The sequence below is a fragment of the Patiria miniata genome, unplaced genomic scaffold (genome assembly GCF_015706575.1).
Source record: "Patiria miniata isolate m_02_andy unplaced genomic scaffold, ASM1570657v1 HiC_scaffold_26, whole genome shotgun sequence".
Taxonomy (NCBI): Eukaryota; Metazoa; Echinodermata; class Asteroidea; order Valvatida; family Asterinidae; genus Patiria; species Patiria miniata.
In genome coordinates, this window is record NW_024037065.1 from 5,193,353 (window position 1) to 5,207,311 (window position 13,959).

The 13,959-nt window shown below is 38.9% G+C and overlaps 2 protein-coding genes across 2 annotated transcripts; both read right to left on the reverse strand.

Moving 5' to 3' along the window:
* LOC119733883 (protein ALP1-like) lies at positions 1-1,675 on the reverse strand. The gene is made up of 2 exons (XM_038207247.1): positions 1,575-1,675; positions 1-1,006 (listed from the first exon to the last, which is right to left on the reverse strand). The coding sequence occupies exons 1-2, from the start codon at positions 1,649-1,651 to the stop codon at positions 1-3; spliced, it is 1,083 nt and encodes a 360-aa protein (XP_038063175.1). The 5' UTR covers positions 1,652-1,675.
* Positions 1,676-11,801: 10,126 nt separating this feature from the next.
* Positions 11,802-12,782, reverse strand: LOC119733884. Its single transcript, XM_038207248.1, has 3 exons — positions 12,469-12,782; positions 12,191-12,268; positions 11,802-11,915 (listed from the first exon to the last, which is right to left on the reverse strand). The coding sequence occupies exons 1-3, from the start codon at positions 12,622-12,624 to the stop codon at positions 11,802-11,804; spliced, it is 348 nt and encodes a 115-aa protein (XP_038063176.1). The 5' UTR covers positions 12,625-12,782.
* Positions 12,783-13,959: the final 1,177 nt, after the last annotated feature.

The following is a 13,959-nucleotide window of genomic DNA, read 5'->3' on the forward strand; positions in this document are numbered from 1 at the left end:
CTACAGTGTATTAGCAGGAGTTTGTGATGTGAAGCCTCGTCTTACATGGGCATACTGCCAAGGGACTTCTCCATTTGGTGATACAAAATACTCACATAAACTTTCTCTTATGGTTGCAGAGATAAGACTGTAATTGTTACTACCAAGGTGGTGGATCTCTCTCATTCCATCAGCTTCAGTAACTTCATCCCGCCAACCTCCTGGAGCAGTTGTACCATTTTCACTCTCAGCATCTGTGAAATTCTGCGGACAGTAATGCCTACTTTCTCCAGGTACGCGCTGATCGGCACCTTTTAACCAGTTGTGGAGGACATAAGTGGCCTTGACTATGGAGATGACTTTAGGGATGTTAGCATGGATGGGACGGCGAAATACTCGCCATCTTGCAGCTAAAATACCAAAGGTATTTTCGATAGTTCTTCGTGCCCGGGACAGCCTGTAATTAAAAATGGCTTTCTTCTCTTCCAGGTGTCTTCCAGGATAAGGCCGCATGATGTGGTGCTGAAGCGGAAAAGCTTCATCAGCTGTGAACACATACGGTACTTCTTCTTCACCCCCTGGGAGCCTTCTTGGTGCCGGAAGCTGTAGGCAACCGCCTTCAAGAGCTCGTCCAAAGCCTGACGATGCAAAAACACCACCATCGGAATTGCGACCTGGGCTGCCAACATCTAACATCGTGAAGCAAAAATTAGAATCGCAGGCTGCCATTAAATTAATGCTAAATGTATGTTTATAGTTAAAGAAGGTTGAACCAGAGAGGGCAGGACACTGGATAACAACATGCTTGCCATCTATAGCTCCACAGCAATTTGGGAAGTTCCATCTCTCTTCGAAGCCCTTGCTTATATTTCTCCACTCATCTGGTGTAGATGGAGCTACCATGGAAGAAGTACTGAGGACATCCCAGATGGCATTTGTTGTTTCCTGGATGATGCTACAGATGGTGCTTTTGCCAACCCGATAGTGGAGAGCAATAGACTGTTGGTCATTTCCAGTGGCAAGATATCTGTAATGAAATAAATGATACAAATTAAGGCCCCTGTTTTGTTTTGATCAAATTAGGGTCAAAAATGTTTTTTTATTGCTCAAAAATCACCTTTACAATCAAAAGCAGACTTCTCTCAATTCTAATCACACCCATTTTGAACGGATTCTTGGGGTAGAAATCAGGATTTTCCTGCGCAGTTTGTGCCTTGCAATTCAGCACGCCGTGTGTGCTCACTGTACATTGCGCGGTGATCGCCATCTTTATTTTCGAGTCGCATGTTGTCACCGCGCTGTAATGGTCATTTTACTCCCAAATTTCCCTCAAAAATCAAAACCCTGCCCCCTCTCATGACATACCTTTTTATTGAGAATGTTGCCAACTAGTTTGGTTGGTCCAGTTATTTTAAAGTGGATTTTGTTCCCTTTAAAGGAACCGGGCCCTTCACTACATGATCGCCAAAATTGAAATAAAATTAAAAATTAAAAATAAAATAAACCCCTTGTTTATCCTAAAATTAATGATTTATAATCGGAAATGTCTAAGTTGGAGAAATGCCAACACATGTTTCAGACTCACCAGTAATTACATGGAGTGGATATTTTTCGAGAAGACGCTGAGGAAAGAATGTTGCAACCTGACCGCTGAAACCACTTTTTTCTTCATCTCAATTAATTGGTCAATGAAAAAGTTGAAAAGACATGAATCTGAAGAACTTAAATTTTTTAGAAACATTTCCAATTTTCTCAGGAAATGTTTGACTCTCCATAGACTTTGTACTCAACTGTTGAAGTGACGTCAGGTTCCAACATACTTTCTGGTGCTGGTTTAGTTTAATATTAACTATTAAAGAAGCACGATCGCGAGACAGCTGCACAGTGCAAAGGAACATGGCGCGGCGGTATCCTGTTGGTTTGTTTACATATCAATCGCCCTCAAGAGTTTCCAGATAAAAAGTAAACAAAGGGGATAAGACATACCGGAGGGTCATCGACAGTCGTTCGACTTCACTTATCGGCCAGGCGTGGGTACGGTGATGATGAATTTTTGGGGCAACTAATTTCAACAAACTTTCAAACTGGCAAAGATTCATTCGAAATGAACTAAAAAACGTAGCGTGGTCCGCCAGTATCATCTCACGAACGAGCGTGTGGTGGGTTCCCTCCTGTTGCCGTAATTGATTTATCTCACGAACATAAATTGACCTCGGCTTATGCATTCTTTGTTTTCTTTTCCGCAAGAGATGCGCGGCAAGTAGAATTTGTTGAGGTGCAAGCCCTGCCATCGTTGTGGTTGTTGCTCAGAGAATTGCTAGTCGCGATAAAATTTCGTTTGCGGAAATTAGCAAGAAGTATGAACGAGATTTTTCGCTGCGATTTCATCGCGTAAATTCGCTGCAAAATATCTGCGCTCGCCCCGCGATTTCGCCGTCCAGAATTCGCTTCGCTTTCGCTTTCGTGCCGAGTATGAACCGGGCTTTAGGCAAACTTCTGGAACATCTAGTAATAGTATGACTAGTACTAGGACAACGTCGTTGCCACTTTCCGCCACGTCTACCACTGGCAGCGCAAATCATGCCAGCACCCCAGCCATGCCAGCTGCAGGCTCTGCAGCTGGCAGAAGACAAGCGCAGTCTCCAAGCATGCAGCTTTCATCAACACTGCCTGCCTCGTTGCCAGTTGCCTCTTCCACTGATATATTTTGCCTCGTTCTATATATATTTTGCCTCGTTCTATATATATTGGAGTTACGTTTTATATATATTTGAGTCTCGTTCTATATATATTGAAGTTACGTTCTATATAGTGGATGTTCGTTCTATATATATTGGAGTTACGTTCCATATATATTGGAGTTATGTTCTATATATATTTGAGGTAACGTTCTATATATATATTAGAGTAACGTTCTATATATATATTGGAGTTACGTTCTATATATATTGGTTTCGTTCTATATATATTGGTATCATAATAAAATCATAAAGGGCGCCTCATATGGATGTTGCACCAGTCAATTTGGGAATGAAAAAAAAAATAATTGTAAAACCAAAACGAAAGTGGGACCGACAACGTCCAAGTTGATAAGACTCGCGGTAGCTATCGTTACGGCAGTCAACTGTGGGGTTCTTTTACCTTAGAATATTCAACGTCCAGATCTTGGGGCTTTGGGAAAATACTCTCAGTGGAACGGTTTTAATTTTTTAAGATTTTATTCTCTTGCAAACAATTGTCTTAGGCCTGTTGCTGTAGTGGGTTGATATGAATATCGGGTGGAGTGAAGGCAGCCATGCTAGGGGGTAGGGACGCCGAACATGCCCAATTTTGTTTTTGAAATATATGATGCTTTTTTCTTCCTTAATTTTGAGGTAATTGAGAACAAACGGGAACTTCTAGGCCTTCCATTATATTTGTCTGGCCTTATTTTACTAGCATCACAAAATTAGTCAGCAGATTATGTTGGTAAACATTCTGGAAATAAATTCAACCAAACACTTTTGAAATTACTAGAACTTCGTCACCGTTTTTTGAAATTTTAAATATGTATCATTAAAATACTTATGGGTTTTTTGGCTAACCTGGTTGTTGTCATATTTTCTATCAGAAATCTAGAGCAAAGCGGTGGGAAGATTAAGAGGCCATTGCTCTCGCCAATTTTGTTAAAGAAAACGACCGGGAACTTTTCGAAGCAGTGGTGGGCTAGGAGTGGAGAATATCCAGAGAAAAGCATGGCAGATGGCTGAACAGATACTCAAAGCAGCTTGGGTAAAGGATCAGGGTGGGTGGGAGGCCATCAGGAAAAAGTAGGCGGACGTCAGCTAGATATAGGCCAAAATCTATCAACCGCAAACGCCTTGGTAAAAAAGGTGACAGGTGCGTGACTTAAGGAGAATTCGTACTAATGGCTATTTAGGTATTTGTATTCGTGCTCATTGAATTGAATTCAACAATTCTATATTCTCGATTGACACAGATCAGATGCATGATCTTTAATCCGACCGTTGTCAAACATTTTGAATAAATGACTGCTGCTTAGCTGAATGGGTGGATGTACAGGGTGATTAAAAATACGAAACCCAAATGTTAAGACCATTGGTTTATAGAAGTTCTGCATGTAGCATTATCAAAAAAAATATAAGATTGAAAAGCCCGATTTTAAAGCATTCCTTTAGAACAAGAATCATTTAAATCGCTTATGTTCTTTTCAAGTTACAGAATTTTAAACACAACTACCGTTTTAAGGTTCTGACCACGGATCACAAAAAAGATTAGTGTTCTTTCAACAAAATTACGTTGATTACTGATTACGTTGCCGTTTTTGATGAAGTGGTCAGCGGTACGGTCAGCGCAGTGCAAAAAGCTATATAGTTTCAACTTCAAAAATGTAAAAAAGAAAAGTGGAACTTGTTACTTTTGTAACAGCACAGTGGTGGAGCGTAGCAAAATCATGTTCGCCGTATGTTATGATGGCCAAAGACGGTTGAGTAGACAAATTTGTTTGGTCCTTGGTACGGGGTCGTAGTTTTACCAACTGCATTGAATAACCGATCAAAATCCTCTTTACAGTGCCAAGTGTGCATTTATTACTTAAAGTAACGGAGCGTTATAGATCCGGGAACATTCAGTGCAGTACGCACACCGCGGTAGCCCGCCGGTCACGCTGTCAATTACGTGTGAATCTCCGTAGCTCATTCTACTGTAAGTCAAAATGTGCGTGTTCTCACAAGTAGGGAAATGTACCAGGTACGGATGTATGGTTGTTCATTTTGTAAAACTTTTCCTCCAGAATGTTAAAGTAATATATCTTCTAGTTTAAAACTCAGTCTGCATTTATCTGAAAGTCTTGGAAACAGCCGTGAGGTCGTTTTTTTCTTTGCTTTGTGTAGAAGCGCTATGGAGTAGAGCGCGTCGTGTTCATGCCACTATATGTACGCGCGCGTGGTCGTCTATGGAAGATGAGACTGATCTGTTTGTAATGTGGTACTATGTATACATTACACGCGTGTTGTAAGGGTCTATGCCATTATAACTCATGGTCCATCTCTTCGGTCGCTGGACGTTTTTCTTCCTCCATGGTAAAATAAAGGACGCATCTAGAATCATTTCTTGTGCAGTTTTCTTATTTTATTTTAACGGCTCTTTTCAAGGTCAAAACATCATTTTATCTGTGATACAGAATTATTTTTCTCGGGAATACAGCACGGCTTGCGCCTAAAAGTGTAAGCCGAGACGCAAACAATAGGCCGTGATTGTTTTTACTTGGCTGCACGGCTGGCTACCTAAAAGCTTGCCCGGTAGCCTAAAAGCTTGCCCGCCCCCCCCCCCACTAAAAATACTAATTACTTGTACTTTCTCTTACATATTATTCTCAATTTATCAAGGGTGGGCGGGGGGACATTAATGTATTCAATTACGAGAAAATATTACTTCACACCTCTTTAACTCTACCTTATTTATTTTGCTTTTCCGGGGGGCAGTTGCATACATAACATAATTTCAATAAACAATTCAGAAGGTTGCAGACGCCTCCCCCACCACCCTACCCATCCACACCAAAAAAAAAAAAAAAAAAAAGGGCACAGCCTTTATATATATATTTTTTTGATCTAAAAGTTATGAGAACAACAATACCCGGCAAAACTTTCCGAGGCAACAGTGTTGTACTTAAATATTTACAATCCTTTGAACTTCAAAAAAGAATTGAATCGGTTTTCCGATGATGTTAAAGACATAGTCCATCATTTGTTATTTGTGCATTTTGTTCGTTGAAGCAACAAAAGTGTTCAAAATCTAATGAAGGATACTGAACAACTAACCTGATGAAGTTTCAGCTCAGCTTCAGCTGTATATTCCCAGAATAACAGCATTCTAGGATCTCAATTTAAAATCAAAAGTTGCTGAATCATGTTTGGAGTTGCAGCTTTACGCGATGTCGCGCACTGATCCGATGAATTATAGCAACTGCGCGCGCCAGTGCGTCGTGCCAATGCTTGAGCGCGCTGCGCCGTATAACAAAACGAACTACCAATTTAAATTTTCCTACGGTGCTTTTTGAGACGCACCGTTGAAAATGCCTTCTTTTATTGATTTCTTCAAAATGAGAGCTTGTCAGAAAAAACAATGTCACAGAGAGTTTCGTCCCTTTAAAGTCTTTCAACCAGTATGTTTTTCAACAATAATTACGCCAGTTACTTTTTTTGGTAGCTATATGTTGATAGCCACCTTTGTAGAGTAAGATATTGTTTGTCAAAAGATGTGTTTATTACTTATAGCTAGGTCAAAATGCCTAAATCGTGCAAAAAAGTTTGCATGATTATGACACAAAGGGATACCTAAACAATTATTGGTCTCGTATTACCAGTAACTTACTAGAAAACAATATAACTTTTTGTTGGACATTCGATTAATGCTTTATTCAAAATGACGACAACGTAATAATGTTAGCATCATTAATGACAGTATCATCTGTACCAAGATCAATTTGTTCAGTTGGTTTCGAGATAATTGCAGATCAGCATTTAAGCACAAAACCGCGTACTACATTGTTTTAAAAATAAGCCTACATGTTTATAAAAATGAATCTTAAAAAAAAATAGATATGCAATATTCCATACACTTTACAGTCATTGAAAGTATGTAAAATACCCACTTTAAACATCAACAGACATCCTTATAGGCATACGTACCCACGTGACAAAAGAAATATCAACCACTATAATTTTACAATAAATCACATTGTGCTAATGTTCCTAATGTATCAAGAAACAGGTTTTCTGCCCCCCCTAAGTTAATTAACTATTTTTTATGGCAAGAGCCTGCATGTCCATGCTAACATTACATACCATGTCAACCTTAATGTACAGTGCAATTATGCGACCAGCTGGCCTCCGTAATGTATAATGCCCAGCGATCCATTGCTATGAAAATAGTGTAACAGCAAAATTTGTACAATGATAAGTTTAAAAGTTAATTTCTATGCAAGATGTAAGCTACAGTATACTGCAGTAGAGATCAAGTCTTGCAAGCTGCAATTAAACATTGTTGCATAGGTTCATATTTGGCCAGATTCTCTTTTGATGTTTAAAATGAATGTAAGAATAAATCAGAATTCAGACAAACTAAATGGTTTCGAAATAAATTTATGAATCTTGTATTCTGGAGAAATACATAAAGGTGATGGATTCAAATGCAAAGTAAATGCGTAATAAGGTAAACGTAAGCCTTTTATTTTATACACGACCCAAACTGTCTCATATCACATCCCTGCATTAACTTTACATGCTCGGTTGCAATTAAAAAGAACCTTATTGAAACATATTTACACATAACAGACAAAAACCCAACTAGGAAAAATAAAGGTAAACAGGCCATATGTGCTCTTTTCTTTTCTGAGTATAAAACTTTTTGGATCTTAAAACTACCTGTTAAGAAAAGGGTAATCGTATTCAAAATCATGAATTTGCCAGCTGAATTGTGAAAACAAGATGTAGTTGTTTTGTTTTTGTTTTGATGAAAATGGTACCGTGATGTAGGCCTGCTGTATGTAGGGGAAGCGCAATATAGCGTAAACGTATGATTGTTACAGTTTACGGCTGGAAATGAGTTGAAGTGTTAGTCTGCGGCGCGGCGCAGTCGCGTAATTATTGTGTAATATCTGTTGCAGTGGAGGTCGAATGCCGCAAAATCCACTTGCCCGGTTTTTGGCGGCTTCACTGAGACTTTAGTTTTACAAAATTCAGAGTGATTTAAAAATCACGACGATGATCTTGAGGATGGCGAAGAGAGCGTAAAAGATGAATTTCACTTGTGGAAGACAAAGACGGTATACCCGTGCGTAACGCACGATATTAAAGTTGGCCTACTAATGTCAGTATAGTGACAGTAGCCTTTGAATCATTTGGCCATCAGTCGTATAGGACCTTTTCCTAGGATTTTCTCAAGTACAATATAACTTCTTAATTGAGCTCGTTACTCTAACCTTAATTACTAAATGCTTTTAATATTATGGAACCACTGAACATTTTTTTTTGGGGGGGGGGTAATTAAAATAGTACAGGGCAACGTGTCCGCGGTTCGGAAATAGTGTTTATTATGGCCTTGTCACTCTATCTTCGTTACTACTAGTTCTTACCCTTGCGCATAATAAATTAGACCCGTAAACATGTACTGTCTTAATTTTACACATCGCAGTTTGCATTGCATTTTATGAAGCGCACTGATTTAGTGCCGCTGTGATAGTGCCGTGATAATCCCTAGAGCTAGCGCGCGCACGATCACGAGTAGAGAAGACATGCCCCGATATCTCCTACCGCATACAGATCTCACATGCACACCGCAGGTCTCATGAGCCTTGAGAATTTCACTCTCCTATTTAGATCAGCTGTTTCAAGCCCTTTTGGAATAACCTGTTTAAACCCACCTCTTGAAGGAAAGGGGATTGTTCGTGGATTGGGCGAGTGTAACTTTATTTCCTTTAATTGGGCGAATTGCCATGAATGACGATGTTTTGGTCGAGAACTTTTCAAGTCATGTTTAGGAAAAGAAGTGGAGTCCATATGTGTAATTCTTTCCTAATTCATTCTGACACCACACCATTAAATATTGTTGTATGTGTTACTACATTAAGAAACAAAAAATTCAAGAATTGTGTATGTAATTTAGAGGTTTCGGGAGCGTGGCAAAAGGGGCAAACTTTCAGGCTCTATACCAGAATATTTGTGTATGGTTTATGTCACACGTACAATATCTTGAAAAGATTTAGTCACTTTCAAATTTGTTTGGAAAAGGTGCAGCAAAAACTTTACGCCCATCAGTCATCCTTACTGCTTTTCTTTCCACTTCAGTGACCGAGAAAGCCCTTACCACATGCTGGAGAACTCGTACCTGTTTGACAAAGAGCTGTTGACACCTGACTGATTGAGATACTGGTCTCAGCTGCTTCGCAATGACAAACCTGCTGTATCTGCAATCACAGTATTCCCTGTGACCACATACCTTCAATGACACAAAACTGAGTATGTCCCAGAATGACCCTTCTGAAGACATGAAAGTGTAGTTTGAGCATTTTGGAGACTGCTCGTACTTGAGCGCATGGTACATCGTGTGGTTCACAATGAACGTTTATAGTGTCGTACACGTAACCGACCATTCAAAACACGTACTGCCCAGGCAACCTTCAATGGCAATTTGCTCCACAGGCTTCAAATCCATAACCACTGGTAGGCCACAAACCACAACATCGGCGGACAGATGAGAATGACTGTGTGGGTGCTTCAGAGTTGACGTCAGCTGCGAATACATCGAGCACACTGAAGGAGTGGCTCCAACCATGCTCTTGCTGGCTTCTGCAGACAAACTCTCCTTCAAAACAAACTGATTGTAAATCTGCTCTGGTACATACTGTGTTCCGTTGACAAACTTTAATAAAACTCCATTTTGGTCCTCAAACGTAAACCCAGATATTGCCCAGAGAGGACCCCAGCTTCTCGCAGACTGTGATAGGTGAACCAGTTGGTGGATATTAAATGACATATGTTGGATACCATAGAGGTGTTCCGTCTGCTCTACAAAATCTGAAAGCTGCCTTTCAGCCATGTCGATTGCTGTGGTTTTCACTTCATCTTGCAAGAGAGCATGCATGGCAGCTACCAGAAGATCCCAATGCCTCTTGAACCTACGACCTAACACTCCATCGAGGATGACCGTTGAATAAAAAAGCAAAAAAGCTCGGCATTCATTTGCTTTGAAGTACCTCCTGGCCTTCAGCGAACGTTGCCGTCTGGTTATTTCTTGTGGAGGACGGATTGCCAACATCCGCTCATCAAGCCTTCCAATACTTCTCCCAATATACCATGGTGACTGATGGTAGGAGGAATCAAACCACAATGTTGTCATCTGTCTGCATATTCCAAAAATAACTGCATGCATGTAATCGGGTGCAAATCCTGTGATAATGTTAAAATGAGGAAGAAGCATCAATATCGAGGGCCCTTTGACACCAGACACTCTAACCCCTTCTTCCAAAGCTTGATCAGCATGCCTGTGATGTTCAACTTTGGTCCGCAAAGCATGTTCCTCATATGGATAGACTCGTGCATGGCCTTGACCTTTAGCAACAGTTACACCCGGATGGTAGCACCAGTCACACCCAAAGCGCCCGTTAAACTGTATGTGAAACAGCACTTACAATAGTAATGGATCTGAACGCTCTCTTTATAATCTGTGAAATGCTTAAAAAACCTGTACTTTGTTGCAGGCACAATATTCCCGTATAACAGGTTTAACAAACCCAACAGATCTTGAACAGCATCCTTTGAAAGGTGGTGTCGAATGCAGTATGCCAACAGCAAAAGTAGACTTTGACCTTTGGTGACTTCTGACTCTGGTAAAACTGGTTTGTCTTTGTCTTGGACGTCATCCCATATAGTTGAATCGTCATCATCGTCAGAGATCTATTAAAATAAAGTAAATATAGAAATAAAATAGTTGTAAAATAGTTGTGTAATAGAAGTAACAAACCCGATGAAGTTAGTGGTCTACAAAATATACAATTTTTGTTGCTGGTCAACAGTTGGCCTTTAAAAAAAACTTACATTTTGTATAAGTGCGTTCAAGTTCTGCGAGGTCCATACTTTAAAAAAAAAACCAGTCGAACCTTGTTAGTAAGAGGTCCTTGGGACTTTACAAATTACCTTGTTATAACAGGTACCTTGTATTGTCAGGAGTCAAAAACAAAGAAACCGTAAGACTTGGGACCTAAAAGTGTCCTTGTTTAACCTTGCATTTGCAGTGCTCTTCTTATTGAGGTTCGACTGTACCTCTTTGTAGTGTATTAATTTTCTTCAACATTTTGTATGTTTACAATGCCATTTCACTTGATTATGAGATTTCTTATGTAAATCAACGCCAGACTTACTTTAATAAAAACCGAAACGATGTATATTTACGTATTTTTAAATACATAACTGTAAAATGATGTTGCTGCTTGATATTTCAGGTATAACCCCGTCAAAATACAGGTTTTCGATGTAAAATATATTTGAACGGGTTCATGCTGTCTAAATACAGTAAAATATCAAGATTGACTTCCTTTAAAATTACAGCTTAACGCTGCATTATCGGTTTCACAAGTTTTTAATATGTAAACAACTCCGGATTTACTGTTAAAAAATTAAACGTATTTTTAAAAACGTCTAACTATGAAATCATGTTGTTGCTGGATCTGTTTAGGTAAAACCCCATAAAATCAAAAATACATTTAACAGGTTGAGGTATAACGATATAATTACCCTAATTTTACGCGGCCATTTCTGCAAATTTACACCTGAAATACTGTAATTTTACAATGTGAGCGTGTAACGTTACTGTGGGACTCGGCTTATTTACCGAGGTCTGCAATGTCACCTTACAGCGGGACTGCTATTTTGCAATCTTCCCAGCACTGTGATTGAACAGTGTGGTAGTGAATTTACAGTTTCCAGTTATTTTACACAAATTTGCAACTATCTAATTAAATTTGAAGCTCATACTCACACTTGTGTTGTCATCCTCAGAATAGGATCTGTTTTGCACAGAACATGCATCATTGTGATCATCATCATGATCATCATGATGATCATCATCATCATCATCGCTGTCGATATCAGAGTCCTGAAATAAAGCAGTTGATAAAGCTCCCTTATATGCAAACAGGAATCAGTGAGTTTGAAAAGACTTTTTTCTACAATGATATGCGCATCTTTTGCATAAAGTGATGAGGACGTTGATTTTTCTGCTGGGTTATAAACTGCAGAAATAATCAAACATTTTGTAGTTATTCATTCAAAATAAGTACAATTATTTACCTGGGGCACGACACTTTCAACAGCATCTTGCGTATTCTCAGTAGGAATCTCTTCAGCAACATAGTCCTCACTGACATCTTCACGTGGCTGGAAGAATAATGAGGATAAACTAATGTTTGTGGGCCAGTCCGCTATCAACGGGACCGATTAACCAAACTGGCGATCGGTATTTTTTAATGTTCACAAAGTTTGTACACTGTATACGTTACAGTAATGTTGATGGCCCATAGGAATAAATACAGTTTCTCTGGAGAAACTGGTAAATTAAGCAGCTAACTTTAATACGGCGTCAAACATTTTGTGTGTGCAATATTCAATGCTGATACAATAATACAATCATATTATTCAATTCAAACACTTACAATTGAGTTTTCAGAAATTTGCGAGTCGTAAATAGAGACTTCATGGAGATCATCATCAACAACTTCGTCCTGACAATGCTGTAATAAAATGATTGATATGCATGATCAATTTACTATTTTAAATGTATGATTAATTACACCAAAAAGTAGAATTCGCATCCTTTTAGTTTATTAAATGAACTCTTCATAGTTGGAGCAATGCAGGATTTGCCAAAGAAAGGATGAAACCAATTTCAAATCTCATTTTACTAAACCAACATACGTTATATAGCACCTACCACGACTGCATTTTGCATTTTCTGTGCAGTTTGAGGGTTATTACAAAACCTTTTCAAAGAGTTATTGCTTGCCCTGGGTACGGGAGCATGCAAATCGACCAAATATCGCTTGTAAGGACCACGACGAACTCCCAGCTGGTTATTTTTGGCCATCATTCTGATGATTGAAATACCATAAAGAAATATGTATAACGAGAAGTATTAGTATAGGTTTTTCCCGGCTTATATAGGTTTTCCCGGCCAATTTCAACCAAATTTTGTTCGATTTCATTATGCACGTGCCCCTCTTTCTTGATCGGGATCAACTAATACTGTAGCGGTTGACCCCCCTTGGTGTTGTTTTTTATTTACTCAGGTTTTTGTATAATTCACTTAATTATCTCTCTATCAGAAATCGCTAGTTTCTTTAGTAAGATATAAATGTTGATTCTTTTGCCCATACAGATAACTTACTTGTACTTACATTGCATTACGAGCCGCGCGCCCAGTGTTTGTATAATTCAGCGATGTACATGTACTTTTTTATTGTTTTGTAAAGCCTCGTCCAAACTCTTGCCAAATTAGTTATGTAGAATTCCCCTAAGAGAATGTGCTTTTGGCTGTAAAATAAATGAATTTATTTGATATGTTTCAAACAATTTTTTGATATCCTTTTGTAGGGAATTATGGAAATTGTAACTTATGTAAAACTAGGTCAAGTTTTGACTTTTTTGTACGAGACTTAAGTGCGTAGCGCGGGCCATATAAAAGTCAAAGTGTGTTACTAGGCTGGCCAGTTGCCGTCTAACAAGCCACTGTTTATATACAGGTTAGTGCCTCCGTTATTTATAAATCTAAACTCAGACTCTCTCAAGTGTTGTGAAGTTCTCATGATTGTCAAAGATGCATAGTTAAGAAACCTCAAGTATAGATCCACACATAATTGCTTATTTTAGAATTGGACGGATTTTATTAGTTCTTCTGAATTATATATGTCAGGAAATGCTTTTAGTACTCAGTTTACTCCGGCTCCGGCTCGGTTACGTTATCGACTCCGGTAACACTATCTATTTTAAATTGCTGTATATAATTATTGGCGCATTGCCTTGAAGTTGAATAATAATTGACAAGATGTTTTAGAAGGTCTAGTGTGCATTTATTTAAACAAGATCCGGCTTTATACATTTATAATTGATGACTCAATGTACTCCGGTGATTAATCCTGATGACTCAATGTACTTTCTGGCACGCGACAATACATTTACTGATTTAGCCTACGGAAAGCCATAAATTTATCAGATTATCGGGAGAATCGCTGTTTAGGGTCAAGAACATCATAAAGATTGACAAATAGGGCCAACATCATGATCAAAAAGACGGTTTCAATCAACATTACAGGTTCGCACAATGGTTATAATAGGCCCTAGAAATGTGTACATGTAAGCCTAGACCTAGCCCAGGTTGGACGTCGTCTGCATTGCATTGCGACTGATGTCCAGGGTATAACGTTTT

Coding starts and splice junctions, on each gene's coding strand:
- LOC119733884 (XM_038207248.1), bottom strand. CDS start 12,624: ATGATGGCCAAAAATAACCAGCTGGGAGTTCGTCGTGGTCCTTACAAG. Junction 12,269..12,468: donor AAATGCAAAATGCAGTCGTG/GTAGGTGCTATA, acceptor ATTTTATTACAG/CATTGTCAGGACGAAGTTGT. Junction 11,916..12,190: donor AAATTTCTGAAAACTCAATT/GTAAGTGTTTGA, acceptor TTATTCTTCCAG/CCACGTGAAGATGTCAGTGA.
- LOC119733883 (XM_038207247.1), bottom strand. CDS start 1,651: ATGAAGAAAAAAGTGGTTTCAGCGGTCAGGTTGCAACATTCTTTCCTC. Junction 1,007..1,574: donor TCGAAAAATATCCACTCCAT/GTAATTACTGGT, acceptor ATTTCATTACAG/ATATCTTGCCACTGGAAATG.